The sequence below is a fragment of the Rhipicephalus microplus genome, unplaced genomic scaffold, assembly GCF_043290135.1.
Source record: "Rhipicephalus microplus isolate Deutch F79 unplaced genomic scaffold, USDA_Rmic scaffold_20, whole genome shotgun sequence".
Lineage (NCBI taxonomy): Eukaryota > Metazoa > Arthropoda > Arachnida > Ixodida > Ixodidae > Rhipicephalus > Rhipicephalus microplus.
Genome location: NW_027464593.1, coordinates 6,030,545 through 6,058,017, shown reverse-complemented (window position 1 = coordinate 6,058,017; position 27,473 = coordinate 6,030,545). Strand labels below are relative to the sequence as shown.

Genomic DNA, 27,473 nt, shown 5'->3' with positions numbered 1-27,473 from the left:
TAGGCACCAACGTCAGGTTCGCGGCGAGCGTGCAGCGTGCTGGCGGCGTGGTGGTGATTTTTTTTTCTTTTCCTTTCTTGCTTTCGGGTGCAGTTCGTTTACGCCGTGCTCTCTACCGGGCTGCAGAAATTGGGTGCATTTTTCCTCTTCTAACCACTACCCCACCAGTTCGTTTTCTTCGTGGGCAGCGTGCGCTGGGGACTTTTCTGCTCGGTTCACGGCGTGCGTGCTGCGTGCGCTTGTTGCCGGAGGGTCAATATGACGATGCACGAGCCTTCTGACCGGTAGAATATGATCGAGAAGTACCTCCAAGGGTTACATCATCATGAAGACGGCTACTCCCACGGCTACCTGAAGTTAGACGATGAGCTTGAGCTTTTTGAGAGGTCATTGGCTGCCGTCAACGAGAGTTATGCTGTGCGGACATCAAGGGAACTTACAAGGTCGTCTATATGTAAGGATATATCGATTGCTTCTTTTTTTTTTTTAATTCGAAAGGCTACCCTTTGGTATAATAGGCATAAATAAGAACGACACCAGTTCATTACAGATAAATACGCTCAATCATGAAGTTCAGAGATCGGTGGAAAAGTCCTCTTATCCACTCTTGTAAGTCCGGAGGGCGACCGGGACGGTGACCCGTTGCTTCCTAATGTATCGCTATGTGCTTTGCTTTAGCATTCAAAAGCGCAGTAGTAATTTCAACTCGGCAGAACACGTTTTTAGTTAGGGTTGGCGCAAAAATAGAGTTAGGATTAGGGCAACAATTTGGCGTTTTGGAAGATCGGGTTATCATTGTTCTGGTTACCGTTTCGGAGTTTTCCTAACACCTATTTGTTTCGGTTGAAGTGGAGCGTGGTACGGGTTATCGGGCTATGACACGAAGTTCAAAAATTATGATAAACGTAATTGGAACTTGACTGTTATTTTTTGGTTTCAGTAATCATTAGATGGGCACACACATGCTAATGGGCACTTGAAAGAAAACTAACGAGTCTACCCCTGTGATGTTTACATAAATGCTTTGAATTCTGCGAAGAGTGGTCATTTGTTTTGTATATGCACCTGCGCATTTTCTTTGCACATTGAAAAAGCAATCGTGCGCAACACGACACACTTTGTGTAGTTGGGCTCAACTTCATGTCGGAACATGGCGGTGTGTGCCATCCGTTGTCCTGCTAGAAGTGTGAATTAGGCGTCGAGAGCAAGGCATAGGCCTGATGACTCTTTATATGAGATGCTGACGAACGTGTCACCGGCAAGTTTTTGTCGTATTATTATAAAGTTCCAAGGCACAGCCAAACTGTAGCATGTTGGTGCTGCTTTCAAGATGTTCTGTCATAAAACCACACAAAAAAGTCTGCATGATGTGTAAATATAATCACAATTATTTTACTTGAGGAGAGCCACAATTTCTTGGTGGAGACAGGGCATCTTTAGGTTTTTTTTGCTATCGTTGCACAACAACTAGATTTTACATTGCCCTTTGCCATGCATAAAACTAGGCACAGTCATTAAATCATATGTATTGTTTTTTTCAGCCATTATCTTCTCCATGATTCACTCCGGCTGTAGAATCTCTCTGGACAATGTGCCGTTTTGAGTTGTGAAGGAGGCCGTCAAAGTCTGCATATTTGGAACGGAATACTGTATGGAGACTCCAGAGATACAAAAGGACCCGGTACGTCTTATGGATGTGCGCTTGCAAAGAAGGCTCATAGCCAGTCAGCGAAATGAGGAGAGGGCTGAAAGACTTGACCCCCCCCCCCCCACCGAAGTTTGTATGAAGTCTCGTGTTTTCCCAAGCCTAAATAATAAAGATAAGGGCTTTTCATGGTCTTCAACAAGTACCGCCCCCCCCCCCTATCTCCCGCGAATAAAAACCCTGGTTACGGGCCTGTTGCCGACGTTTCTATCTCATGAAGGTATCCAGAAGCCATTCTATTGAAAGATTGTGTGCAGGCAGTGTAAAGAGAGGGAGAGAAAGAAGGAGAGGCAGGGAAGTATCAGACCAGTATAACCGGTTTGCTACCCTACACATGGGAATGGGATGGGGGAGAAGGAAAGGATAGAGACAGAAAGATAGCACAGGAACCATGATGGGGAACCATGATGGGATGCGAAGCAGCAGCATCGTGCATGTCGTTGGCGTCACGGGTTGAACGGCGCTAACGCGGCTGCTGCGGTAAGCACTGAAAGATTAGTTTGAAGCGATGGCTGTCGTAGGCCTTGTCGTTTCTTTGGAGCGACAGCCGGGTGATGCCCAAACGCTTCTGCAGATGTTTCGGCGGGAGATGTAGCATCGTCTTCAGGCGTCTTTAGGCGCATTTATCGCAGATAAACGAGCCGAAAGATGGTTACCACTCAATGCGCGATTGTGCGTTGCGAATGGTGGAGAGGGTCAAGCTTGAGAGAGGTGACACAGACTTGGTTCAAGGCGTACGTTAGGCGAGAGTCAGGTTTATTGCACGTGAACCAACGAGTCGGTGGTGTAGCGAGCGGTGCTCGCGGTAGCGGAACGAGCGTCGGTAGCGGCAGATGTTGCGGGCAAACGGATGATGCGGCAGCTGTGGGTGCTGCGGTGAGCGTGTGGCTGGCGAAGGAGAGAGTGACGTTAGCGCGCACTGCGAGGGTAGCGTGACGTCAATGCGTAGCTGTGGCGTGACCTACGTGGCACCACTTCAACACCGCGGGAGCGTGCTGTGGCGTGTTTGTACGGACGCACGGAGGTACAGAGTTACACAGGCTAGTCAAAGAGCTGCTTTGCATCTGAAATGTGTAAGATCAAGCCGAGTGCTTCACCCCCCTCTAGGAGTATATATGAAAATTTTCTGCCTATGGATAAAATGTTGACTGTGGAGGCGCTTGTACACACGCGGTGTTTCTTTGATAACCGTCGCAAATGCCCCAAATGCGTTTTTGGTGCCACGCACATTATGATAGCCATTTTATGAGCACTGATATCACGCTACAGTGGCTGGAATACAAGAAGTGCGATCACCGCCAAGCGGCTGCAATTGCAGGTAGTGACGCCGCTTTGCGATGTTTCCGCTAGGTGGTGCGCGCTGTCGTATACACGTCAGGCTCTCAGGCTGCGCACGTTGTTCAACGCTGCAACTCGCCGGTCAAACGTGATTCTTTTGCCTGTTTAAGCTGTTCTTTCGTGCTGCACTTGTTCTTCGGTCAGCCTTCTCGTGTCTACGTTAAGTCTTTTGCGGAGTGTGTGCCATGAGCATACATCAGAACCACTGTTTTGTTCCCAGATGCTCAACTGGGTACAAATTGTGCAAGCAGAAGCTTTCATTGTTTGGAGTCCCGAAAGACGACCATTTGTTCCAGCAGTGGCAGCATAATATACCAAGAGTAGACAAGCCTTAGGAAAAGAACGCTGCCGTCAGCGAGCTCCACTTCGATCAGCAGTTCATCTCGCACCACTTCGAGCACGTTATTAACGGTGAGGTAGTGCGTTTGAACAGAGCTAGGCCTGTACTATTGCCGCATGCCGTCCCAACGATCTTTCCAAATGCTCCTTTCTACCTCTTGAAACATGTGGCGCAAAAAAAAACCCAAGCAGAGATCACACCCATCGCTTGTGATTCCTCAGAAAAGACGTCGAAAGGACGACGACCGGGAGTCGCAAGAGGAGCCGCAGAATGAACTGGAGCCATCCGACCTTCCAGCTGCGCCCGTTTACGACTACAAGCACGTTCCACTTCTTTCAAATTGGTGGGGAAGGCACGTATTCAGTGAGGAACCGCTAAATGTCACCTACAGCTTGTGCACGCCTAGCTCAAACATTAGCCTTTTACACTCAGAGACACTTGTTAAATTTTGTGCTAGTAAAAGTGCCATAACACATGAAGTATTCGTGCGTGGTGTGAAGATTTCGATGAATGGGCCATATGAGCCAGCTTCTCTTCTGGAGATTGTTGATGCCATGCCAGTGTGTTCAGGGGCAAGTTTGTTTTGCGAGTTTCCTTTTGCATCATCTGGTAAGAACTTGAAGGTCTGGAATGGGAAGCTCTACCATCACAAGTGTAAAGGTACCTTAAGTCAAGATGAAAGACGCTGCGTGAGTTGCAAGTACTTGAGAAAGCTCTTTGTCAATCAGAGATACCGGAAAAAGAAATCAGCTAGCAAACTGACCCATGCAACAAAGCCTAAAGCTAAAGCTCAAACATACGCCGCCTTAGAAACAAGGTGAAGACTCTCGACCAGACCATTGCACAGCTAAAACTAGAGAATGAAAAAATTGAAGAAAGCGCACTATTGAGCAAAATAGACAAGCTCCTATCCAAACAGAAAAAAATGCTATAATGCAGTGTTTTGAAGCTGCAAGGCGCAAGTCCCGAAATGGCATGTGCTACAACCCGGAGTGGATGTTGGAGTGTGTCATCATGCACATGAAGAGCCCACGACTTTATGAGCATGTGCGTAGGGAGAAAATTCTTGTGTTACCCAGTCGTACATGCCTCAGAGCATTCATGAAGAAGTATGACACGTGCTTTGGTTTTAATAAATGTGTTCTCTCGGGAATTTCTAAGAAGACTGCTAATATGGGAGACTTTGAACGTCACAGTGGACTGATTGTTGCGAAATGAAACTTGCAGAAAACTTTGGTGTTCAGCGGGGAAGTGGAAAAGTTGATGGATTCGTAGACCTTGGTTCTTTTACTCCCGAGGCTGACAAAAGTGTTCCATGTGATCATGGTCTTGTGATAATGTTTGAATTTTTGTCAGGTTCATGATACCGAATCTTGGGTGTATTTGCATCTAGAGGCAATGTGAAAGCCCCACTGATTTCCAAAATCATTTTAGAAGCAGTTATCCTGGCAGAGAATGCTGGCCTCACGGTAGACTATGTGACATCAGATGGAGCATCTTGGAACCGTGCAATGTGGCATCGATTTGGCATATCTGGTTTGGCATCAGCTATCAAGCCTTCAGCACCTCATCCAACTGACGTCAAGAGGCGGCTTTTCTTTCTGCCTGACTCCGCATTCAGTAAAGTGCATCAGGAACAACTTCATCAAAAATGGCTATAAAACACCAGATGGGCACGTTGATGTTAGGCCAATCAGGATTGCTCACGACTTGGACAAGTGTGCTACAACGTTGAAAGCTATGCCGAAGATTACAGAAGTGTACTGCAACCCCAGCAACTTCGAAAGTTAGTTATGCATTTCATCTCTTCAGCCTGGAGGTTACACGCGGGCTTTTCTTATACAAAGAGGCAATCTCAAAGTCATGTTCATATAGAGAAGTGACAGAACAATTTATTCGCTTCATGGAAAAGCTAATTGTTGTGATGACATCCAGAGTGCCTTCAACGGCACTGAGAAAAAATTCTGAACAGGAAAGAGTACTGCAGGGTGTTCTAGCATACTTAGACCGTTGGGAAGCCTGCACCGGACTTACGAAGGCAGGCTTTTTGTCAGCTAGCACTGCAGAAGGTCTAAGAGTAACTCTGCAAAGCACTTTGCACCTTTTAACATACCTGTCAGAGGAAGTGCAGTACAAATATTTCTTGACTTCACGGCTCAGCCAAGATCCAATCGAAAAGCTATTTGGAATAATTCGTCAGTTATACGGATGCAACGATGATCCCACATCGACCCAGTTCCTCACTGCCGTCAATTCCGTTAGCTTTTACAATCTGGTAAAAGCACCAGACACGGGCAACTGTGCAGGTGGCACACTTACGTCATTAGTTGTAACTGATGAAGTGGCCAACCATGTCGACAATTTACTGGACACTGGAAACCTGGACGAAGCTTCAAGTGTACTACAGGCATCGACTGTCCTTTCTGAACATGTGTATCCTGTGCAAGTCAGTGACGCAAGACTGGTGTACTAGTTGGCTGGCTATGTGGCGTGGAGGAAAGTTATGGCAACGAAATGCCGGGACTATTTTGAGCAGCTGCTCACATCCCTCGAGAACTCAGATAAGAACCTTGCGTCATTCACAGCGTTCTGTGATGTTGGAGGGCTCTTGTACCCGTCACTTGAGCTATTTTCATTTGTGGAGGCACTGTAGGACACATTTACATTGTGGTTCAGTTATAATAAGCCCCAAAGGGACACTATAGTTGAACTTCTTAATTCAATGCAGACCGTACCATCCGTAGAGTGTGACTCACACAAGCAAGATCTGACGAGCAACATAATCAAGTTTTATGTTCTCACACGGCTTCACTTCTTCACGAAATCTCTAAACAAACAGAGAAGTTCTTCAAGAGAAAGATCATAGCACCTCAAGCTTTGAAGAACGATGTGATGAGCATCACACTGTAGTGTGCTAGCTTTGTTACCTACTATGATGCCCCCAACTTCAAATAAAATTTGTAAGAAAAGTAAAACGCTGTCCGATTTTCTGTGCAGTTGTTAATCGAAAAATATTTCCACTGTGAATACGCAAGAATAATTAAGTCCTTAAAATTTATCTCATGCAAAATGTTAAGTATAACACTAAAGAAATTGATATCAATGTCACAGTAGCATTTTGTGCTTCTTGAGCTTGCTTATACCCTTGCGAAATGGCAATTCCCCCTAAATGTTAATCAGTTACATTTCTTAGCACCAAGGAACGATCGCTAGCTGTGGCAAGCTTAACTGGCCGCGATGTTTGCGATTGATGTAAAGCTTCACTTACGATGCTATGGGTATAGTCACACCATACGGTGATAATGTTTGATAATGTCTGCCGCGAAGTTCATTTATATATGATGCACTTATGCCCTACAATATAGTAGAGGCACATAAAATTTACGGTACAACAGCCTTGACATGGTAGCTTCGCTGCAGCGAGCCGCCGAGCAAGCGACGTGTAAGCTAGAACCAGCGCCACCTAGACAGCGCTGGTCGAGGCATCGGTGCAGGGCGTCAGCGTAGGCGGTGCGGTATTCACACTTCCCCTATTCTAGCCACTGCAATCACGCGTTCCGCATTGTTTTCATGCAATGGCCGCCGTAGAGCGAGTTCAGAGCTAACTCGCCTGCCCGAGAAATTCGGGCGATCCTGCATAGCACCACTAGAGAACATCGCTCACTGCAAAACAACGCACTTTGGAGGGCCGTATTCTGTACTTTCGCTGGCGTCGCAGTTGGCGCGTATGACGCCACCAGCGAATATGCAAATACTAAAAGCTTCGCTTAGGGTGATCGTCATCGCCAACATACTTAGTGCGGATGGTTAGCCAGCAAAGCTGAAACGTGTGGCCCCGGTGTTTCTTAGCTAAATAATCACAACTATTGACTAAAGAAGGAAGAAAAATAGGAGGAAAAGAACGGCAGAAAGGTTAACCAGCCTATAGGCAGCTGGTTTGCTACCCTGTGCATGGGAGGGGGATGGGGGAGATGAAAAATAGAGAGGGAAGTGAGATAAACACAGATATCCGTAAGTTGTCGGGCTGTCGTTCTTCGTGATCTTGCGGATATCGATCCGTCGTCGTGGAGGGCGAGTCGGGACGGAGCCGAAGTAGACATGAGGGCTCCCATCTCGCGAGCCTCCAGACGATGCCTGTACTCATGTTAATGCACCTTCAAGATGTACGCATGTACACGCGCGCACACTCAGTCATAGTCCAGTCTTGTCTTCCGTGGTGTGTGACATTGGTGTTACAGCGCTTGTTCAAGTCCGTGTCGCGTAGGAATTCCAACAGAGCTTTTGTCGCCGTCTGTTGCAATGTCTTCTCTCGGGCATTTGAAAAAATAGTGTCCACAGACATTTGGCTGTTGTCGATGCGTGCAAGAATGGACGCCAGTGACTCTCTCTGGATGTCATACAACGGACAGTCGCACAGGATGTGGTGTAGCACCTTTTCACAACGACAGGCATCGCAGAGAGCGTTGTCGGCCATTCCTATGACAAATGAATAAGATTTTGTGGATGCCACTCAAGTGTCTCAAATATTAAAGAGAACACCTTATATATGCCTCACCGAACAATAAATTTACCCTTTGGCGGTAACTGTTCCACGGCGTCAGTGACCAGTGATGCAAAAATGATTATCTTAGAATGAAGCCTCTACGTCACGAATTAGAGCGTGAGTTCATGTGACGTAACAGCACATGATGTCTTTGTAGCGCCCTTTTTTTGGGCGGCCTACAATACCGGTGAGCAAGTGACCAGAAGGAAGAAAATGAAGACGTTATAACCAAACAAGTATGTAAAAGATTACTACGGTTGGGTGAATTCAGCAGTCTGGTCCACTTGCGTACAGTGAAAGCAGAATTTGATATAGTCGCGAAGGCAATGTCACGCAGAAGGCGTTTCTCTTCTTTAATTACTGCTAGAGCTTTTTATTTTTAAAATGCGCTTGTTAGATGCGCTATTTTACTGACAGGAATGTGAGACGAAAAGGGGAAGCTGCATTCGGTTAGTCATTGTGTGCCCCGCACCTCAAATGAGTGAGCCATCACTGGGGCCTTCGGGATGACAGGGGACTGAAACTTAGGCTCTTGTTTGCACGCCGAGGCTGTTTTCGAGAATGCGATGTTTCCCGAAACTATACTGCAGTTTTGTTGCGAGGCACGATTCAAGCGACCACGTAAACTCGTTTCGAGAGTGGTTATCATAGACTTGCCTGATCGGTCCGTGTAAGCCGTTTTCCAATTGTTGGAAAACGGTAGTCCTCCACGTGGTCTACGTACCCGTGGATGTGGCAAAACCTCATTTACGCAGCAACGCGGGCTGATGTGAGCGGACACGGGGGTCCACAATGCCTCTCAACACCGAAGACTGCAGTCACGCAAGCCGAGGCGTATGCCATCATTTTACTCGGTTTTGTATTTGTGATTCGGTGCACTATCAAAATTGAAATTGCGTTAGATAAGTACACCCCCAATGAGTGCTTTCCAAAATCATCTTGTCGACCTGCCATCGTTTGCCTTGGCGGAATCACTCTTACACTTCTTCGTCTCCTTGGTCTTCAGATTCATTAAAGATCCCCGAAGGTTCACCAAAATACTACGCAATATCCACTTTTTGTTTATTTAATTGTTCTGTATAAATCAGCATTGTTAAAGTTATCTACTAAATTTAAAACTACGAAACATTGGGCAATTACCCAGAGTGTGTATGTGCCATATTCTGTAAGGCTTAAACAAGCAAATCAACAAACGAAAACGCCAGACCTGTGTGGAACGCGCAACACTGTCACAGCGAGAGCTAGAAGAGCGGCCTTTAAGAGCCTTTCCTGAACACTCTTTGGGTAACTGCTACAAGCACGCTTCTGGGTACCCACTACGCCATAAATAATCATAATTTGTGTGTAGTAGGCTAGCACTCCGTATGCTATCCTTCGTCATTCTTTGGAGAAGCGTGGTATCCGATACACACTTGTTAGGAATTTTGTACAATTTTTGTACGCCTTGGCTGACGATGAGGAGGAAATATGCCTGAAGTGGGTATGTGCTACAGTCAATAAGTTATTAAGAACAATCGTTTGTAATGGGTTCGAGCATTGGACGACCCATGAGCTACGCAATTCGCATTGCGTCAAGCCTGGCTGTTCATTTGATGTTCTAAAACGCTTTATTACTTATATTAGCGCAACTTCTTTCCCTACATCAAGCAAGTTTAATAACGACTTCCAAGCAATAGCGTGGATCAGTCAGTAAAGAAAAAACAAACAATAGCGCGGTTCACTGGTAGAATACTGGGCTGACATCCAGCGGACCCGGGTTGGAACCCTATTGTGTCAGCGGTGTTTTTATATACCGAGTTTTTTTTCTTTTAATACTGGTTACGGACACAGGTGGTCCATGGCGGTGGCGGATACGGCGCTGCGTGTGTTTCAATGTCATAACAGCTTTCGCTGTAAAAAAGCAGTTCCAGCAGGAGTCATGACTTGTGTTGCCTGCTCCTTAAGCCATCAACGGAGAAGAGAGAGAAGATGGCTTTCGCTCACTATAGTCATCTTAGGAGAATGCACGAGGGACCCTTACGAGTTGATGATGATGATGCCTCAAATATGGCTCATACCCACGCTTCTTCTTCTTCTTCTTCTTCTTCTTCTTCTTCTTCTTCTTCTTCTTCTTCTTCTTCTTCTTCTTCTTCTTCTTCTTCTTCTTCTTCTTCTTCTTCTTCTTCTTCTTCTTCTTCTTCTTCTTCTTCTTCTTCTTCTTCTTCTTCTTCTTCTTCTTCTTCTTCTTCTTCTTCTTCTTCTTCTTCTAATATGACACACACACCCTTGGAAGAGTGTGTACTGTGTGCCGGGTGGACAAGATTAGAATTTAACATTGTAATAGCAAGTAATTATTCAGTTTGCGAAGAAAAGGCAGGAGTGGGAATTGCATCTTCAGGGTTGGATTGGTATTATTCAATACGTATACCCGATTTCGCACCTATTTATCAAGCGGAATCGCTTGCAATTGCCTTAGCATTATGAACATTGTCGCTGTCCATAACAAACGCTGTCATTCTTACAAACTGCCTGTGCGTCTGTTCTTCAATAACTGCACCTAATATGCCGAATGCTTTAAAAGTTTTAGAAGCGAAGCTCCTTGGGGTGTGGGTCTGTCCATATACCGTTGGTGTATGTAGCCACAGGGATTGCGAGATGGGAGATGGCGGTACTTGGAGTGTTCGCTAGATAGACGCATGGATGGACACACGGACAGACAGACTAGAAGGTGGATGGACAGATGAATGGATGCGCGGACGTACGGACAGATGGACGCACGAACGGACGGACGCATGGACAGACGGACGGATGGACTCATGAACGGATGGAAGCAAGAATGAACGGACGGACGAACGCTTCGCCCCCCTCATCATCATTCACTCCGTAGATATGCTGTGATATTTTTATCTCCTTAACCGAAGGCATTTAATTTCACCTCATTCGCTTGGTATGCTCACCCGGTCATGAAGGTTTAACCCGCAATGAAGATGCACTTGCAGTGAGAGAGAGAGTGAAAATTTATTAGAAGGCAGAGAGGTCGGCCTGAGCTAGTTCGCTCTAGCCTGCTACTCTACACAGGGGATAAGGGAAAGGGGAAGGAAAGAGGGATGAAGGGTGATGATGGGGACAAGAAGAGGTGGTGCGTATGTACAGTAGCCACTTAGCATAGTACCCTACAGTCTAGTTTCTAGTCCAGTGGTTTTTATAAAGTCTAGAACAGCCTTTGTAGCAGTTTTTGACACTGTTTGGTCGTTCATTGCTGACAATATGTGGCTATTGTCAGCAATGAACGCAGCTCGCATAATGGTCCCATAATTTCTATATTGCCGACGCTAGCATTTATCGCCGGGGCACCATTTGACAAATTTGCCACAATGAACAACTTTTAAAAGTTTGAAAAAGTTTGAAACTTTGAAAAGTTGAGTTTTCTCCTCTTAAGTACTCTTGGAAAAATCAATGGTGTTCCTATAGAAGGGCGGAAATATAAATTACGGGACTACGATGCAGAGTCCCCCCACCGAATTTTTTACCTATACAGGTCTGGTCGGGCACAGTCACGTACCCTTATGCCTCCACTGCAACGAGAGTGAATCTTTGTACAATTTTCTCTTAACATGCAGGTGATTTGCGAATCAAAGGAAAATAATGTTATAAGAACATCTCTGCGGGTTTAGTTTAGATTTAGTCCTTCAGGTTATCCCTTCCTTTGGAGCAATTGAAAAGGGATTTAGCCACAGGAACGTTTGCGAAGCCGTGTGGGATTTCCCAAAGAAAAAAAAAGCGAAAACAAATGTTAAGGTTATACATAAATTCACTTAACTTTCAACCCTATTTGCTTGTTGGGCTTTCTTTTTCATCCCTTTTATTTATTATATATGTAAAAGATGTTTATCCATTTGTTCTTTGTTTAAACATCCCTATAGCTAAACGTATTTAGCTAGTAAAATAATTCTTTCTTAAAGGTACTCTTCGTTTCATGGCCGATCCCCCATGGCGGGCTGCGACAGGCATCTAAGGGCTAATCAAAGGGGTTTGAAAAAATTGCTGGAGGGGAAATTCTTGCACACGACTAAAGCCGTGCCAACCGTAAGATGACGGCTGCGGCAGCCATCTTACAAGGGGCATGATGAACCGTTGGCGTTCGGCGTTTGAGAAGAAGCGTTTTCGTCGCACGCCCAACAAGTTTAACGTGGCAACCTTTTCGGGTCAGATAGAATTCAAAGTGCGTCCTTGTGTTACTAGTTTTTTAGTAAACCTTTCATTCAGGGCAAAGTTAATTAGCGAATAAGTCACCGATACTCGTCTCTGCGGAATATTTATTTCCAAACAACTATATTTTCCTTCATATGTAACGTAGTCTTCAGACTAAGAAATCAAAGTCACTTGATGTCTAGTGGGCACTACCAGAAAAATAGCCTATTTCTGAGACCTTTGGAGGGCAAAAGGTGCCTTCACTTCTGCTGGCAAAGCATTGCAGCAATCTTTTTTAAACCTCCTTGAGGCCAACCAACCAAACAGAAGAAAATTGGCCGAGTAGAAGGTAAATTCTTCCAATAAAAACAGTATAATCCATAAATCTGAATTGGTACCACCTTTGCGCTCCCTTCCTATTTAGTGGACAATTAGTCATTTGTGAGATTTGCCCAAATCGTGTGGCCCATGCACACCAGCAGTTTCTTTGGCACATGAGATGAATGAACTTATGTTTTGCCTAACCAGAAAAAAAGGAGTTTGTAGCGAACTGTAAACATTACTAGTACCTAACTGTTTCCCTCGTAATACCACACTAATAAATTATCGTTCATTGCGACATCTTTAGCTAGTGCAGTTTAGTTTGTCACCGAGAGGGCGCACTCGTCACGTGGGTATCACCCATATTTGGAGAGATCGAAAGGACAGCACGCAGAAGAAGAAAACACCCAGTCATGGCTGCCGTTCTCCCGGAGAACACAGACGTGTCCCACGGGCTCAAGACCAGCGACGGCGTCTCTCGGTTTCCGCCTTCAGAGACCAGGCACCCCCCCTGTTGCCGCTGGTAAGCCTCAAGCTAAGCGGGCGCATGATAAGCAAATTAACCGTATACCTGAGCGCCTTCAACAGCTCCTCAGTTGACGCTCGATGAAATTCACTAGGTGTGTTCACTTGCATGTTTTCGCCATTCATGCCGAATCGGGCAAACTTGAGAGTTTCGCAGATCCTTTTCAAGTAAATTCAATAGCTTGCATCGAAACGCTCACCCTCTTGCCAGAAATAATGACAACATTGTGCGCGTGACGATGACTTTTACCTGGTGAATGTGATGGAACTGACGTGACACTGCAGCGTCTGCTTGTCTGCTATGGATTGTGCAGGTTTGGCCGACGCTTCCTTGGTTGTGTTCTAGTAACAGCGCGCCAACGTCAGGAAGAAATTAGGCGGTTGTTGCTTCATTGGCTGAGCGTGCGATTTCTTTTTCCGTGTCGGTGGGCGTGCGATATGTGAAAGTGGTGTTGTGTTGTGAGCCACACATGATTTGCCATATCGTCACCGTAACAGCGTAATCCGTTTTAGCCGATCGCGGTGAACGGCATGGACAAGTAATGCCACCTGGCGGGCATTATGCGAAATCAGACAGGTGCGGGCAAATGTTCACGTCATACGTAGAAGCGCACTCAAATTGGTTTTGGCTTCGGTATTACAATTTTCGCTAAGTAAAAACTTTTTTCAATATTGTTGAGCATTTTAGCAACAGGGCGGTTGGTAAGAGTGTCTCGGGAACATAAAAGCACTATTATCCTGACATGGTAAAAAATTACCGGAGTTAGCCCTTGAACATCTTCAAGATGTTCACAAAACAACTTTCCACGTTCCCGTGAGATGCAAAAGGAATCACTTGGAAGACTTCAATAATGTCCTATTCTTTCGGCCTTTATCCAAGTTCATCGGTGATGTAATGTGTGTGCGGTAAAATTTCACATTCAAAGCAGAGCTAGAAACAGAACCAGAAGACAAAGACCATAGGGCATGGCGCTAGCCTTGTCGTGGGGTCCTCTTTGGTGTTTCCACCTTTTGCATTGCTTTAAATTTGGACCTTAAAAATGGTTCGCACGAAGAAACGAAAGCGGAATTTTCGCAGCAGACGGTGCATCACGTGACGTGCGCGTCATCGAAACTTGCCATTCTCGCTTCATCCGCTCTCCTCCGCTCGCGGCACGGATGGAAAGGTGTCGCCGCTATTTCGATCTGTCTGTTTGATGGTCGTCTGCTCTCAATCGAGAGAATTCAGCGTCAAATGTGTCAACATTGGTCGGATTGGCGTGGTTAGGAAGCAGGCAGCCGCCACGTGTTTTATACTCAGCGACAACTTTCCTTGGCAATGAAGGAAAAGCTACGGAGGCTGAGCTTCGGCACATGTAGCACCTTGCGAAGTAGTCAGTTTTGGCGCTCGTCTCGTAACGCTGTGGAAAGTGACGGGGGATCACCATCAGCGTTTCATGTAGGCGCAGACGCCGTTTAGCGTTTCAGGTGCACGCAAAGAGGTGGGACTTTATCACGCTTTCAAAAACGCGAAGTCACAACAGATCAATTAAAAGAAATACCAACATCTCACTGGTGTCAGCTGCGTCTTTTCTCAAATAGCTCCACGTAGAAAATAAAGGTGGAACATGTATATTTCACGTTGAAAATACAGGCGCTACTTTGGAACTACCTTCACTAGCGGTAGGACGCAAGTGAATCGGCTCCGTAGCTCTCCCTTCAGTGCCAAGAAAAGTCGAGAGTACGCACGAGTGTGAATGCGACGTGTCCGCTGCTGCGCCGGAATAAACTAATTCTTCTATTCGGTCCGCGGAGCAGCGGGATTTCGCCCTCGCGTCTGAATCTAGCTTAACAAACTTGTCCATTCTTACAAACGTCTCTTGAAAATCTAACAGATTTTTTTCCCCAAAGTGCTCGACAAAAGCTGATACGTTAGTCCAGCCAACCTTTGATATCGTGACTCGCCGTTTCGTCTTATCGGATTTGCTCACGAAAAATTTCTACAGTGCTCGAGACCCGGACAATTATCTTTATAATCCCTTAAGCACTCGGGATTATGGTAGGGTAGATGTGGTCGTTTTTTCAAAAATGTGCGCGCAATGTTTTGTGTAAATTTGTGTAGGGCGTTCGTACACGTACAGGAGAGGTAGCTCAATAATAATAATAATAATAATAATAATAATAATAATAATAATAATAATAATAATAATAATAATAATAATAATAATAATAATTATAATAATAATAATAATAATAATAATAATAATAATAATAATAATAATAATAATAATAATAATAATAATAATAATAATTTTGAGTTTCATCGTTCCAAAACCACGATATGATCATGAGAGACGCCGTGGTGGAGGGCTCAGAAAATTTCGGCCACCTTGCTTTTTTAACGTGCACCTAAATCAATGTACATGAACCTCAAGCATTTTTTTTGCATACACCAGAAATACGGCCCGGACTCGCTACCGTGAGCTGGGGGTCAGCAGTCCAGCAGCATTACAACTATATCAGCATGTCGGGTAGTAGAGGCTTCCCTGTCCGTTGGCGTAGCACTGGTCACGGGGTCTTTTGGCGCGGCGAGAGTGGGGCTCTGCAGGAGAGGAAGGGCTGCAGCCCGCCAAGGTGTGCGAGGGCCAGTCTCGGTAGAAAGAGGTCACCAGTGAGAGGCGCGCAAGTATGCGTGAGTGTGAGCTTGACGAAGGGGTTACTAGCCTCGTTGATCATTGTTTCGACTCCATAAGAGAACAAGCTGGGTCGGAAAGGCTATAAACACTACAGCGCTGATATCTTGGAACGTCATCATTGTTGCCCTTACAGTACATAAAGATCCGCTCAAAATTGCGATCAAAAACACTCAAATTCTCGCAATATAAAGGATGGTATAGCGTGCTCATAAACTTCAGACGGACCTAAATTGTGTGATGTTTATATCAACTGCTTTAAGGAAAGATACCATGGCCATTTATGCAATTTACTGCGCACGAAAAGAAGCATTTGCAGGTTTGTTTGCTAAATGGCGCCACCATCTCTGTACCGTATCAACAAAAACGTGGCCGATTGCGCCGGCTCGCTCGCGCCGGGCGAGTCGTGAGCAGTGCCGTATCGTCCGCGTTTTTTGATGCCATGAGCCAACAACCCGACTTTATGTGACATACTCTTACACCGACGCAACAGATTCCCGACACAGAAGAAACGAATGCCAGGATTCAGTGGCGAGGGCGAGTGAACGCCACCCGAAAGCCAAATATCGTTCCATCATGGCAGCACACTAGTGGTTATAGTTATAATGCATGGGCCCTATGGGTAGCTTTTTCTCTAGAGTCTGTATATTAAAAACGCTAGTCTTTCTTGGGGGCCTTCGACGCAAAAATTTTGGTCTGTCTGTCTGTCCACTCTTAACGGTTTTGGGCACTCTAAACGGCACCAGCCCATGCCCCTGCCGACCCCATCCGCAGCACCCACCAATGTTACTCAAGATTCAGTGTTCATACTTGTGCGATTGTCAATCAAAAAGCAATTATTGCGCATATCTCAGGCACCATAACAACACGTATATATTCTGTATGTGTGTATTTTACTAGAATATACATACATAAGACCGTAGCGTTTATCACGCTTCCCTGACCATGCAACGCTTGCACGAAAAGGCGAGTGTTTCCAACGCTTTGCTGAGACGACACGGTGGGGCGCCTACCCGTCGCCTCGCGTTCTACATCTTATCACCTCTGAGACGAGCGCACACGCCCGTCTCAGAGCCACGTGCTTCGTTTTCCAATTAAACTGCCAGATAGCGCTCATGTCTCACGTGTGACGTGACTTGATGCGCTTGTTCCCCTCCGCTGCACGCTCGAGGCACTCTGACGCAGCGCCTCCAGAATACCATTCACCAATTTTCTTGCGCAGAACATCAAAACAATGTTTTGTTCGCTCTCTCCACACGCAAGACTATCGTCTTTTGACGACATTTGCAGATTAACAAGCAGATGCAGGGCGAATTTTTAACTTCATGTTCAACTCACTTGGTGGATTCTGTGCTGAATGGTTGTGTCATTCGCGTCCTCCTAACGCCATGTGGCTCTGGCCGAGCGGTGCCCCGCCCTCGAACGCCTTCAATTGTTTCCCCCATCTTTCCCATCGCTTTTCTCTTCTTTTTGTCGCTCCTTTACACCGAGTGCTCGCTCCTCTATACCTTCATACTATTCTTTCTATCCCCTTTCCCCACCCCTACAAGGCAATGCGCCAAAAATCAGTGCCTTTTTCATTTTCTTCAAGAAGATTCACTACTACTACTACTACGTAACTTTTTCTACGTAAGTAGTACGTCCTAGCTCCCCTTTTTCATATTCGAACCTTGCAGTTACTGGTTGATTCACGTATTTTGATGATGTACTCATGGCCAACAGAACGAAACGCTGCATTAGGGATTGCTCTACTCGGAAAGCTATAGTGGTCCGAACAAAACTTTGCTCAGCGCCAAAGTGACATGTGGTTGCGGCAAGGTTTCTGGGTGATTGAGGCGCGAAGCAGCAGAAGGAGTGCATATGCAATCACGCTCAAACGCTTCATTTTTTAAATAACGGTCATTACCACCCTCTGTCGCTTGAGCCCATTCGACTCATTTTCAATATTGCTGTTGCAGGCGATTGCCCGCCCTTCTTAGCGTCTGCCTGCTCATTGGCCTCGCGGTCTTTCTGGTCGTCAAAATCATTTCGAATTCCTACACTGGAGCTCCAAATGGCTGTCTCGTCGCGAGCACGGACCACGGCTACGCCCTGGGAAGGCTGCTTCAGTTTGAAATCAAGGACAAGTCGTACAGCTCGGTGGCCTTCTACGGCATTCCGTTCGGCGATCCGCCCACCAGGGAGAGACGCTTCGCTGAGCCCCGATGCGCCAAACCACGGGTGTGTGGCTTGTTCAACGCCACGTATCCGCGAACATCGTGCACCCAGACAGACACTCACTTAAGTCGCGAGTACATCATCAGCGCCGCCAACACCACCGAAGACTGTTTGCACATCAACGTCTGGGTGCCAGGTTCCTGCGTGAGACCTCTTCTGAGCCCGGAGAACCGCCGCGCCATCGTGTTCTGGCTCTACGGCGGCTCCTTCGTCAGTGGTGGCAACAGCTACGACTTCAACGACGGACGCTTCCTGGCCGGCCTGGGAGACGTCCTCGTCGTGATGCCGAACTACCGGCTGAGCTCGTTCGGTTTCCTCAACTCGGGAACGGACCGTGGCATAGTGGGCAACATGGCGCTGTACGACCAGCTGCTGGCGCTCCGATGGGTCCGAGACAACGTTCACCGCTTCGGTGGCGACAGCGACCGCATCCTGATCGGTGGCCAGAGCGCGGGCGCCATCACGAGCTCCATGTACATGATTAGCCCCATGATGTCCCAGTACGGTCCTTACCAGAGGGCTTTCCTGATGAGCGGCTCACTGTACACCCCGTTACCAAAGAACAAAGGGCAAGACGCGCGAAACACCTTCATCAATGTGGCTACCAAAGCCGGCTGCGAGTTGGCCAGCGTCGACGACACCGCCCGCTGCCTCCGAAACCGCAGTGCGGCAGAGATCTTGGATGCCACCAAGGGCGTTGGCCTGTACCTGATGCCGGTCATACAGGAACCCCTGTTTCCGAGTGATGTAAAATCGCTCCAGAGGCGATTTCTAAAGGCCCGAGCCCGCGACACGCTTATTTCCAGTGCTGCGACAGAAGGGCGAGCATTCTTCGAACTGCTCATGCCGAGCTTTGTAGGCACGCAGAAAAATATCACGGCGGACACGCTGAAAGAAGTGTTCCCCTATTTGTTCGGGAACGTCAAGATCCGTCTGATCAACTTAGTCATTTCTTTCCTGGGCAGTTTGTACGACCTCAATGCACCCAACTACCGCGGGTGGATTGACTTGATCGGTGACACCATGTCCCGTTGTCCAGTCGCTGCTTTCGCGAATGATATAGCCGCCACGGGGAAGAAAGTATACTACATGCAGTACACGCCCAGACCATCCTTTTCCCCGTTTTCCGGAAAGAAGGCGACACATGGAGATGAAGTGCCGATGTTGTTCGGATATCCGTACTTGTACCCGTATTTGGCAACAGACGAAGACAGAGCCATGTCCTACCGGATGATGACCATGGTATCCAACTTTGCAAAAAACGGGTGAGTGGAATGTAGATTCAAGTTTGACAGCGTGCGGGATGTTTCCGCTAAAAAGTTCCAAGTAAGAGAAAATGAATGAGTACTACCTCTCTGCAGTTTGCGCAGTATTGTTCTGAGCCATGTAGACCACGTCAGAATATTTTTTTTATCCGCCCCGCTCGGAAATTAACAAAAATCGCTTAGTGAACTTTTCAAGTAGGGACCAGAGAAAACTTCACAATGCATAACTTGTAGTGCTTAGCAAGAACGAATAAAATTTTTAGTGGTAAGATGACTGCGCTGCCTATTTTTTTCAGCCTTTGTTTAAAGTGCACGATATACAGGAATACCACGTGATGGCCGCGTAACGCTTGGCGTTTTTAGCGCCCCGAAATGTAAGTTCAAGGAATTTTCAAAGCCTGCTCACATACGAAAGTTCCTTGAACAGGCTGCTGGTGACCATAATGGACGTTAGGTGATGGTAGCATGGTATCACTAATATTACTGGAAAGAAAAAAAAACTTCAACGAAAAAGCGGCTGCCACGTGCGCATTTATTACCCCCATCCTCACCGTGGGGCAAACTTCTGGTCACTTCGAGTGAGCATCGACCACTATACGAAACATTGACTGCTGAAATGGTCCTGCAAAATATATATGTATGCGTTACCACGGCGATGAGGGCCGCGATCACGGGTGCAAGCAGGGGCGGCGCCAGGGGGGGGGCAAGGGTGGGCTGGAGTTCCCCCAAAATTCTCGCTTGCCCCCCCTATGCCCACCCAAGTGCCCGGAAGCATATATTGAAAACCTAGTAGGAGCAGAGCTAGCTTGCCCCCCCCGGAGGAACTCACTTTTTGTGGTTGCCCCCCCAGTAAAAACATCCTGGCGCCGCCCCTGGGTGCAAGAGAGATTTGCAGGGGCACTGCATGCGCTGTTCTTGACAATCTTCACATGACTGCACCATACGCTCAAGGTGCCCCTCGATGAACGGCCAGCAGATGTAACTACGTGTGAGTGCCTTGCTGCGAATTATACCTGGGTGACCCTGATGTAACTCGTCCCGAACTGCTCTCTGCACCTTTGCGGGAATGACTACTCGCGTCCCCAGCAAAATGCATCTTTGATGCAATGTGAGCTGATTGTGTCTGGCGAATTATTGTTTCAGTCGATCATTAGTAATAAACATTGTCCAACCTTTGCTTCTGCATTCTTTTACTTTCGCCAGATCGCTATCCTGCTTTGTGGCATGCGCGATTCCTTTGCTCGACACTGTTAGAAAGGCAGCCGCAAAGAATACGAAGTCTCTTCGGTTTCCTACGTTTCGTCCTTCACACATGGTATAGCGACAAATGGGAGTGAAAATAAGGTTCTGTGTTATCGGATGACTTTTTAAAGAGAAGGTCACATCTGTATGCCGACTACGTCACCACTGTAGGCGCGCAACCGCGATATGCGGAATACCTGTTGCTGCGGTCCCAAAATTTGCTGTAAAGGCTTATAATCAGTTATTAAAGTGAATTCTCGGCCATAAATATAGCAGTAAAACTTTCTCTATGCGAAATATTATGACCAACGCCTCTTTTTAAAGCTGGATATATTTCTTCTCTGTCTCGGAAAGCGTGAGGGAAGCAAAAGCATCTGGCCGAGATTTGCCGTCCTCAAAAACATGACAGAGCGCAGCACCTATACCCCATACTGCGATGCGTCACATGCAAGCTCTAATGGTCGATCCGGGTCGTAATGAGCCGGCACCTGCGGCGATGACAAGATTCTTCCAATTTCGTTGAACGCTTCTCGGCAGCAGTCGTCTCCGCACCAAGGTGCGTCTTTCCATAAAAGCTGCTAAAAGGGTGCAGCAACTGTTGAGGTGCAAACTTTCCATAATAATTCATGACACCTAGGAAAGACTGTAGTTGCTGCTTGTTTGTCGGTTATGACTGCTTTAATTTTTCCCAGTTAGCCAGATATTTCTGCCTCACTAATTGTGTGTCCCAGGGAGTGTAGCTGATTTTGAAAGAACGTGCATTTTTCTTTCTTTATTCTAACACCTCGGTCCAGCAAACGTTTCAAGAGTGCGCCTAGGTTTATCAGGTGTTCTTCAGCATTTCTTCCTGTGATTAAGATGTAGTCTAGATAATAGCAAACTCCATTTAGGCCCTTCAGCATTGTGTCAATTATTTTTTGAAAAACACTTGGTCATCATACTATTCCGAAAGGTAGCTTCTTGGCGGCAAACAGCGCTTTATGCGTGTTCAAAGCCAAGTACTCCTTCTACTCTTCGGACATGAGTACTTGTTGGTGTGCCCTGTTAAGGTTAATCTTGGTAAAATGAATTCCCCCGGTGAACGCAGCTAATAGGTCGTCGATTTTAGGCAACGGGCAGGGTGTGATATACAGAGAGGGGTTTATCGTTGTCTTATTATACCCACATGGGCGTATGCTTCTTTTTTTTTATCACTGGCATGGCGGGCGTAACATATTCTGATGTATTCACAGGTGTAAGTATTCCCAGCTGAACCAATTTTTCTATCTCTGCTCCTACAGTTGACTGCAATGCGAATGGCACATTCCGTGCTTTTAGGAATCTCGGCCGGCGGTCGGCTTTGAAGAACAGCTCGACCCTTTCGTATGTGATAACTCCTAGCTCATCATTAAACAGCATTTCGTACTTTCGAGCAACGCACCTAGCCTCTCCTTCATTCGTGAGGACAAGTCGAACACTGACCTTGAAACGTGGTTGACGCCCCAAATCTGGTTCCAGTCTAGTCATACTGTGCGCAGCCATTCATGTCCTAGCAGTCGTGGTCCCGCTTGATCGACCAGGTAGAGTGGTAGTTTCGCCATCTGTTCCCGTGCTGCACATTGACGACCGCCACACCGCAAGGTTGGACGAGTGCTTCGGTAATAGGGGCGCAGGACGATGTCGGTTGGTCCGTATCTGGCTGAAGGGAACTGCTGCTTGAACTGCTTGTAAGGCATGATAGATACCGTGGCTTCCGTGCCAAGTTCCATTTCCATCATTGCTCTTTCTATTTTGAGTCCCACAAAAATAAGAGTGCGGCCGGAAGCCACCTGTTCCGAAACGTCTATGGGGGGCACTTGTGTCACCACTTTCAGCTTTTTCAGTCTCCATTTCTGCCAATACCCGCCACAATATTGCCCATTGCTGCCACAGGCCCTCTTATTATGCTCTTTCTTTTAACACTTATAGCACGTATTATTTCCGTGAGGGCATACTGAATGAGTGTGGCTCGGAGACCCGCAGCGATAACAAACCAGCAGCAAACTGCTTACCGGCAATCGCTTGCGCCTCATACAGCTCAGCAGAGTCACCATTGCCGTCTCCCTCCATACTACGCAGCTGTCTGGCAATTGACTCTACGACTGTAGTCTCGGGGACATTCTTCCACGCTGCCTTCTTGGCAAGGGTGCGCTCGACTGCTTTCGGGAACTCGAGTTTGTCGTCCTCGGTAAAGAGTACTCGTTGCACCTCTTCCCGCAGTAGCCAACAAACAAAACAGTCCCGCCGCAACGTTTCGTCCGAATTAGCCCCAAATCGACAACTATGGGGCAAATTTCGAAGTTCAGCAACATATTCGGGCAAAGACTCACCTTCATGCTGTGCTCGATGGTAAAATTTTGCTCATTTCTCGATTATGGACGTCTTTGGGGCAAGATGAGCATCTAAGAAACTCTACAGTTGCTCGAAACTTTTTTCGACGGCAGTTTCGGTGCAGCCAACGACATCAACAACCCATACGTATGTGGTCAGATGATGCTGAGGAATGCGTGTACCTTGTCGCCATCTGGAACCTTGTTTACAATCAAAAAGGAGGTCAACCTCTCTTTGTGTATTGTGCAGTCGCTTGCAGTAACGTCTAATGACTCCATCTAATCCAGCTCCCTGCAGAACTCATTGTCGGTTCTTTACCAACCTGCTAGCTACTCTTCATTGTCCTGGTGCCACCTTCGTCGCCATGATTGACTTTCGGGCCAAGCTTTCGACGCAAGACGCTATGAAGCTGCTCAAGCACCAAGTCATCGACTGCAACACTCGAGACATGCGGGCCATTCTCGGCCTCGATTTACAGAAAGCCTTCGACAATGTTGCTCACTCTTTCGTGTTGCGGTCGATTGCTGAGCTCGGCCTTGGAGTCAGATTCTACAAATATGTCAACTCGTTCTTGACCCGTAGGAGAGCCACCCTCAGTGTGGGAGACCTTGTCTCCGAGGAGATCGAGCTGGGATCGCGCGGCACGCCACAAGGGTCAGTGCTATCGCCCACCCTGTTCAATCTTGTCATGGTCGGGTTGTCCAAGAGGCTCTCATGTATCGAAGGCATTAACCACACAATTTACGCGGACGATATTACCATTTGGTGCACAGGTGGCAGCGACGGGCAACGCTCCCTGCAGGAGGCCATAGACACCACGGAAGATTACCTCCGTCCCACAGGCCTGAGGTGTTCCCCAAGCAAGTCCGAGCTTCTCCTTTACCAACCCACTAGGCGAGGGCCCAAGCCCAAAAACTGGCAGCCGATCTCGAAGAGTGATATCAAGCTCTACACCGGAGATGGCAGTGCAATACCCAGAGTTGACTCCATTCGGGTCCTCGGCATGACCATCGAGTCCAATGGTTCCAACGGCAAGACTATACTCAAGCTCGCCGCCAAGACGGATAACGCGGTTCGGCTGGTTCGGCGGGTGGCCAACTGCTACCAAGGCCTCAAGGAAGACAACCTAATCCGCCTGGTCAATGCCTTTGTGCTCTGCCACTTTTCATATGTCGCGGCCATGCACAATTGGCAGCGTGCCGAGCGTGACAAGATCAACGTCTTGCTCAGAAAGATTACCAAGCGGGCCCTTGGTATCCCGATCAGGACGCGCCCCGAGCACCTGCTCCAGCTCGGAGTACACAATACATTGGAAGAGATTGCCGAAGCGCAGGAGCGGGCCAAGCTCGCGCGCCTTTCGAGCTCCCAGACCGGCAGACATATACTCCGAGAGCTCGGTCACTCTCCGGCTGAAGTGGACGAGAAGATGAGACAGGTACCCCGTGAGATTCGTGACCTCATCACCGTGGCACCGATACCGAGGAATGTCCATCCCGAGCACAATCGTGGTAGGCGACGGGCTAGAGCTGCCACTCTTCTCAAGCAGATTCACAGTGAGGAGCACGGCGTCAGCTTTGTCGACGCGGCCGCGTACCGTGGGAGCCGCGCCTTCTCCGCAGTCGTCGTCGACTCCAAACAACAAATCACCAACTGCGCATCGGTTCACACTGACGATCCGGCGGTTGCCGAGCAAGTGGCCATCGCCCTGGCCATCCTGGAAGGTGAGAGGGAGGTCATCTATAGTGACTCTAGGTCAGCTATTCGCGCTTTCAAGCGTTGTGTAATCTCCAAGAAAGCCCTGCGCGTGCTCCAAAGTGGTGGCCGCGACGGCATCAAGCACCACGTACTGATTTGGTTTCCTGCACATGTTGGACAGGTCCAAGGCGCTCCCCCCAACCTCAACGAGTCTGCCCACGAGGCCGCGCGCGCACTTACCGACAGCGCGGGTTCCGGGCAACGATTCGGGGCCAACGGGGTTGCGGAAAACAGGGACGCGCCTGCCACGTACAACGAAATAACAAAATATTTTTACCTCGCGCGGAGACTATATCCACTCCCTCATCCAAATCTTAATAGGCCACAAGCCCTTACGCTCAGACTACTGCAGACCGACACGTACCCTAACCTGTGATCCCTTCACGCTATTTATCCTGACGTGTTCCCCAATGACGCTTGCCCCGAATGTGGGGATGTATCCACGCTGGCGCACATGCTCTGGGAGTGCAAGGCAATGTACACTAACCCCAACACTACATCGGTCAGGTGGGAGGCGGCCCTTCGCAGCTCCCTCCTGGCCGACCAACTTTGGGCCGTCCAGCAGGCCCGCGGAGCGGCCGATAGGCTTGGCCTAACGGTCCCGACGTGGGAGACGCCCGCTGCGCGCTGACGCGCGCCTTGCAGGACCTCAATAAAGTTTCGCAACCAACCAACCAACCTTCGTCGCCAGTGTTGTGTTTCGTCCACATACAGACAGGACAAGGGTTCCGATGGAGAAAACAAAAGCGTTTATTGCCCGAGCTTGCGGGCTCGTGGTTACATCCCGAATTCGCAGACAGTGCGTTGAGCGTTAACATTTATGCACTAGTTGGCACATGCGCACTAATAACAGTTTGGTTATTAGGTGTACTGGAGCGAACAACACCACAGGTAAATTTAATCACGTTTAACAGTTCCGGCGCGAGCCGTACGATTGCAGCGCAGGGGCCTCGCCGATGCTCCCGAGAGGGCGGAGGAGTCTCTAGCGGCTGCTCCTGTCCCTATATCAACTTTTGCCGCAGCTTCATGGGCATTAATAAAAAAAATGTTAGGGTTTAACGTCCCAAAACCACCGCATGGTTACGAGAGGCACCATTGTGCTTCTGGAATTTCGACCACCTAGGGTAAAATCTAAGCACACGGGCCTCAAGAATTTTCACGCCCATCGAAAAGGCGGCCGCTATGGCACAGATCGACCCTGTGGCCTGCACGTCTCAGATGGAGTACCTTAGCCATTAGACTTCCGCGGCGGATTGCCCACTCTAAACAACGGCTGAAAAGAAATTAATCAGCGCGTAGTTATCGTACCACAGATTGAAAATTTTATCATATCTGGTTAAGCGCTACAAGTGTAGTATAAAAAACTTGTCCCTGGAGCCACTGTTGAAAAAGGTTCATTAAGCAATTTTCGTTATATTCCGGGCAATTTTGACGTGATCTACATGGCTGGAAACAATACTGTGCTAGTTGAATACGCGTAGCGCTCATGCATAATTATTCATTCGTGCGTTTTAGCTGAAACACCCAGTACATGTAGTCCGCTGTTGAGTGTCCGATTCACTGGTACTTTTGTCAGGAAGTCACCGAAGGGACACAAACACCACTGTGCTTAGTATTTGTGTTAACGTGTTTGTTTCGTTCCGTTCTTTTGCAATTAGCGCTAGTTTTATTGCACCCCCCTCCCCTACAAGCCCAAAACTGGGCTAGCAACCCTGCGCTGAATTCGTTAGGGAAAAGGACGTGGTAACGCTCCCTGTTTTGACAGCATCCGCGGACGACTCCTAGCTAGTTCTGTGCTGCGGCCTCACCGCTTACTTTTCGTTGAAGCGCCAGAAAGCGCAAAAACCACATCTCTCATTGGAGCAGCCGTATTCCCTTGTGTCAGCGCTTTATAGAGCTACGCGTTATCAGACTTAATAGAGTTAGCAGCTAACCCCACTTCGCATAAGTTCCCACTTTTTTTCTGTTGCATTCGTTGCTTCATCTTTCCGGTGAAATAGACTTTTGTCTTCTTATGAGGAGTGGGTGGAGTACTAGTGGGATGAGTCCTCGCAAAGCATGCCACGTCTGATTAATGCAGAAGTTGTTTAATATGAACGCAGGAACAACCTCACGAAAAAAATAGATCGATGCACGTAATAACGTCACAAACTTTGTCGATGAGTGACTCGATAATGTGATGAGAGATCACATGTTCTGACGAAGAGGTTAACAGGCAGGTGATGACAATGGTGATGGTGGCAACACGCAGGTCTCTACCGAAATTAGTGGATGGCGAGTCGTGGCCGCTGTTCAACAAGTCGTCCAATTACCAGTTCGTCGACCACACGAACGCTGGTTTCACGTCGGGCGGTCCAGTCCCTGACTGTCCCTTGCAGAGTATCTTTCAGATGCTCATCTCGTCGGGCCAGTTGGGACGGCGAGCAGTCGACGGTGCTTGGGCGCCAGAAGTGGTCGAACTGGCGCTGGAGATGCTCGCCACATTACCGACGCGCGCGCTCGAAGTCGCCGCCAGCGCTCATGCGGGCGGAACACTTACCATAGCCAATAAAAATGACGTATAGCGAGATGTGAGTGGAGTTTAATGAATACGTGTGCCTCGAACGGGGGCTTGTGAACTTGGAAAGCTACAGAAGGAATCTTTCGTGCGCTATTTTACGTCTACAAAGTCGGTCAAGAGAGTAGAGAAGGATAGCTCTCCCCCCTCGTTACGAAGTAGCACCGCTGGGGCAACACATGAGTTCATTTGCGCCGTTCCTCATTACAGTACAGATATCGAGCATAACAAAACGGCATTCTATAGCGCGGAAAAATGTTAGGTGCAAAACTGTATTACTGTGTAGGAATAGGGGAGGTCGGCAACGTGCAACCCGCGCACTGCAAGTGGACTTCGTGACAGATTTTTGCGAACCCCGCCAAACGTCATACCACACCCCTCACCCTCCATATTGCAATTACCGTCTGGAGGCTGATATGGCACTTTTGACCACAAACGTCATGAGTCGTCAGCAAAAAAGAATCACCTTCATTC

General features: G+C 47.7%; 1 protein-coding gene across 1 annotated transcript; it reads left to right on the top strand.

Moving 5' to 3' along the window:
• The first annotated feature begins 291 nt into the window (after positions 1-291).
• LOC142785288 (acetylcholinesterase-1-like) lies at positions 292-27,006 on the top strand. Its single transcript, XM_075883749.1, has 4 exons — positions 292-417; positions 3,605-3,726; positions 17,573-19,096; positions 26,694-27,006. Exons 1-4 carry the CDS (start codon positions 292-294, stop codon positions 27,004-27,006), a joined length of 2,085 nt encoding a protein of 694 aa, XP_075739864.1.
• Positions 27,007-27,473: the final 467 nt, after the last annotated feature.

What these genes read in the sequence shown, in the direction of transcription:
- LOC142785288 (XM_075883749.1), top strand. Translation starts at nt 292, where the DNA reads ATGATCGAGAAGTACCTCCAAGGGTTACATCATCATGAAGACGGCTAC. An exon ending in CCGTCAACGAGAGTTATGCT is followed by an intron (nt 418 to 3,604) that starts GTGCGGACATCA and finishes GTGATTCCTCAG; the next exon opens with AAAAGACGTCGAAAGGACGA. An exon ending in GTTCCACTTCTTTCAAATTG is followed by an intron (nt 3,727 to 17,572) that starts GTGGGGAAGGCA and finishes TTGCTGTTGCAG; the next exon opens with GCGATTGCCCGCCCTTCTTA.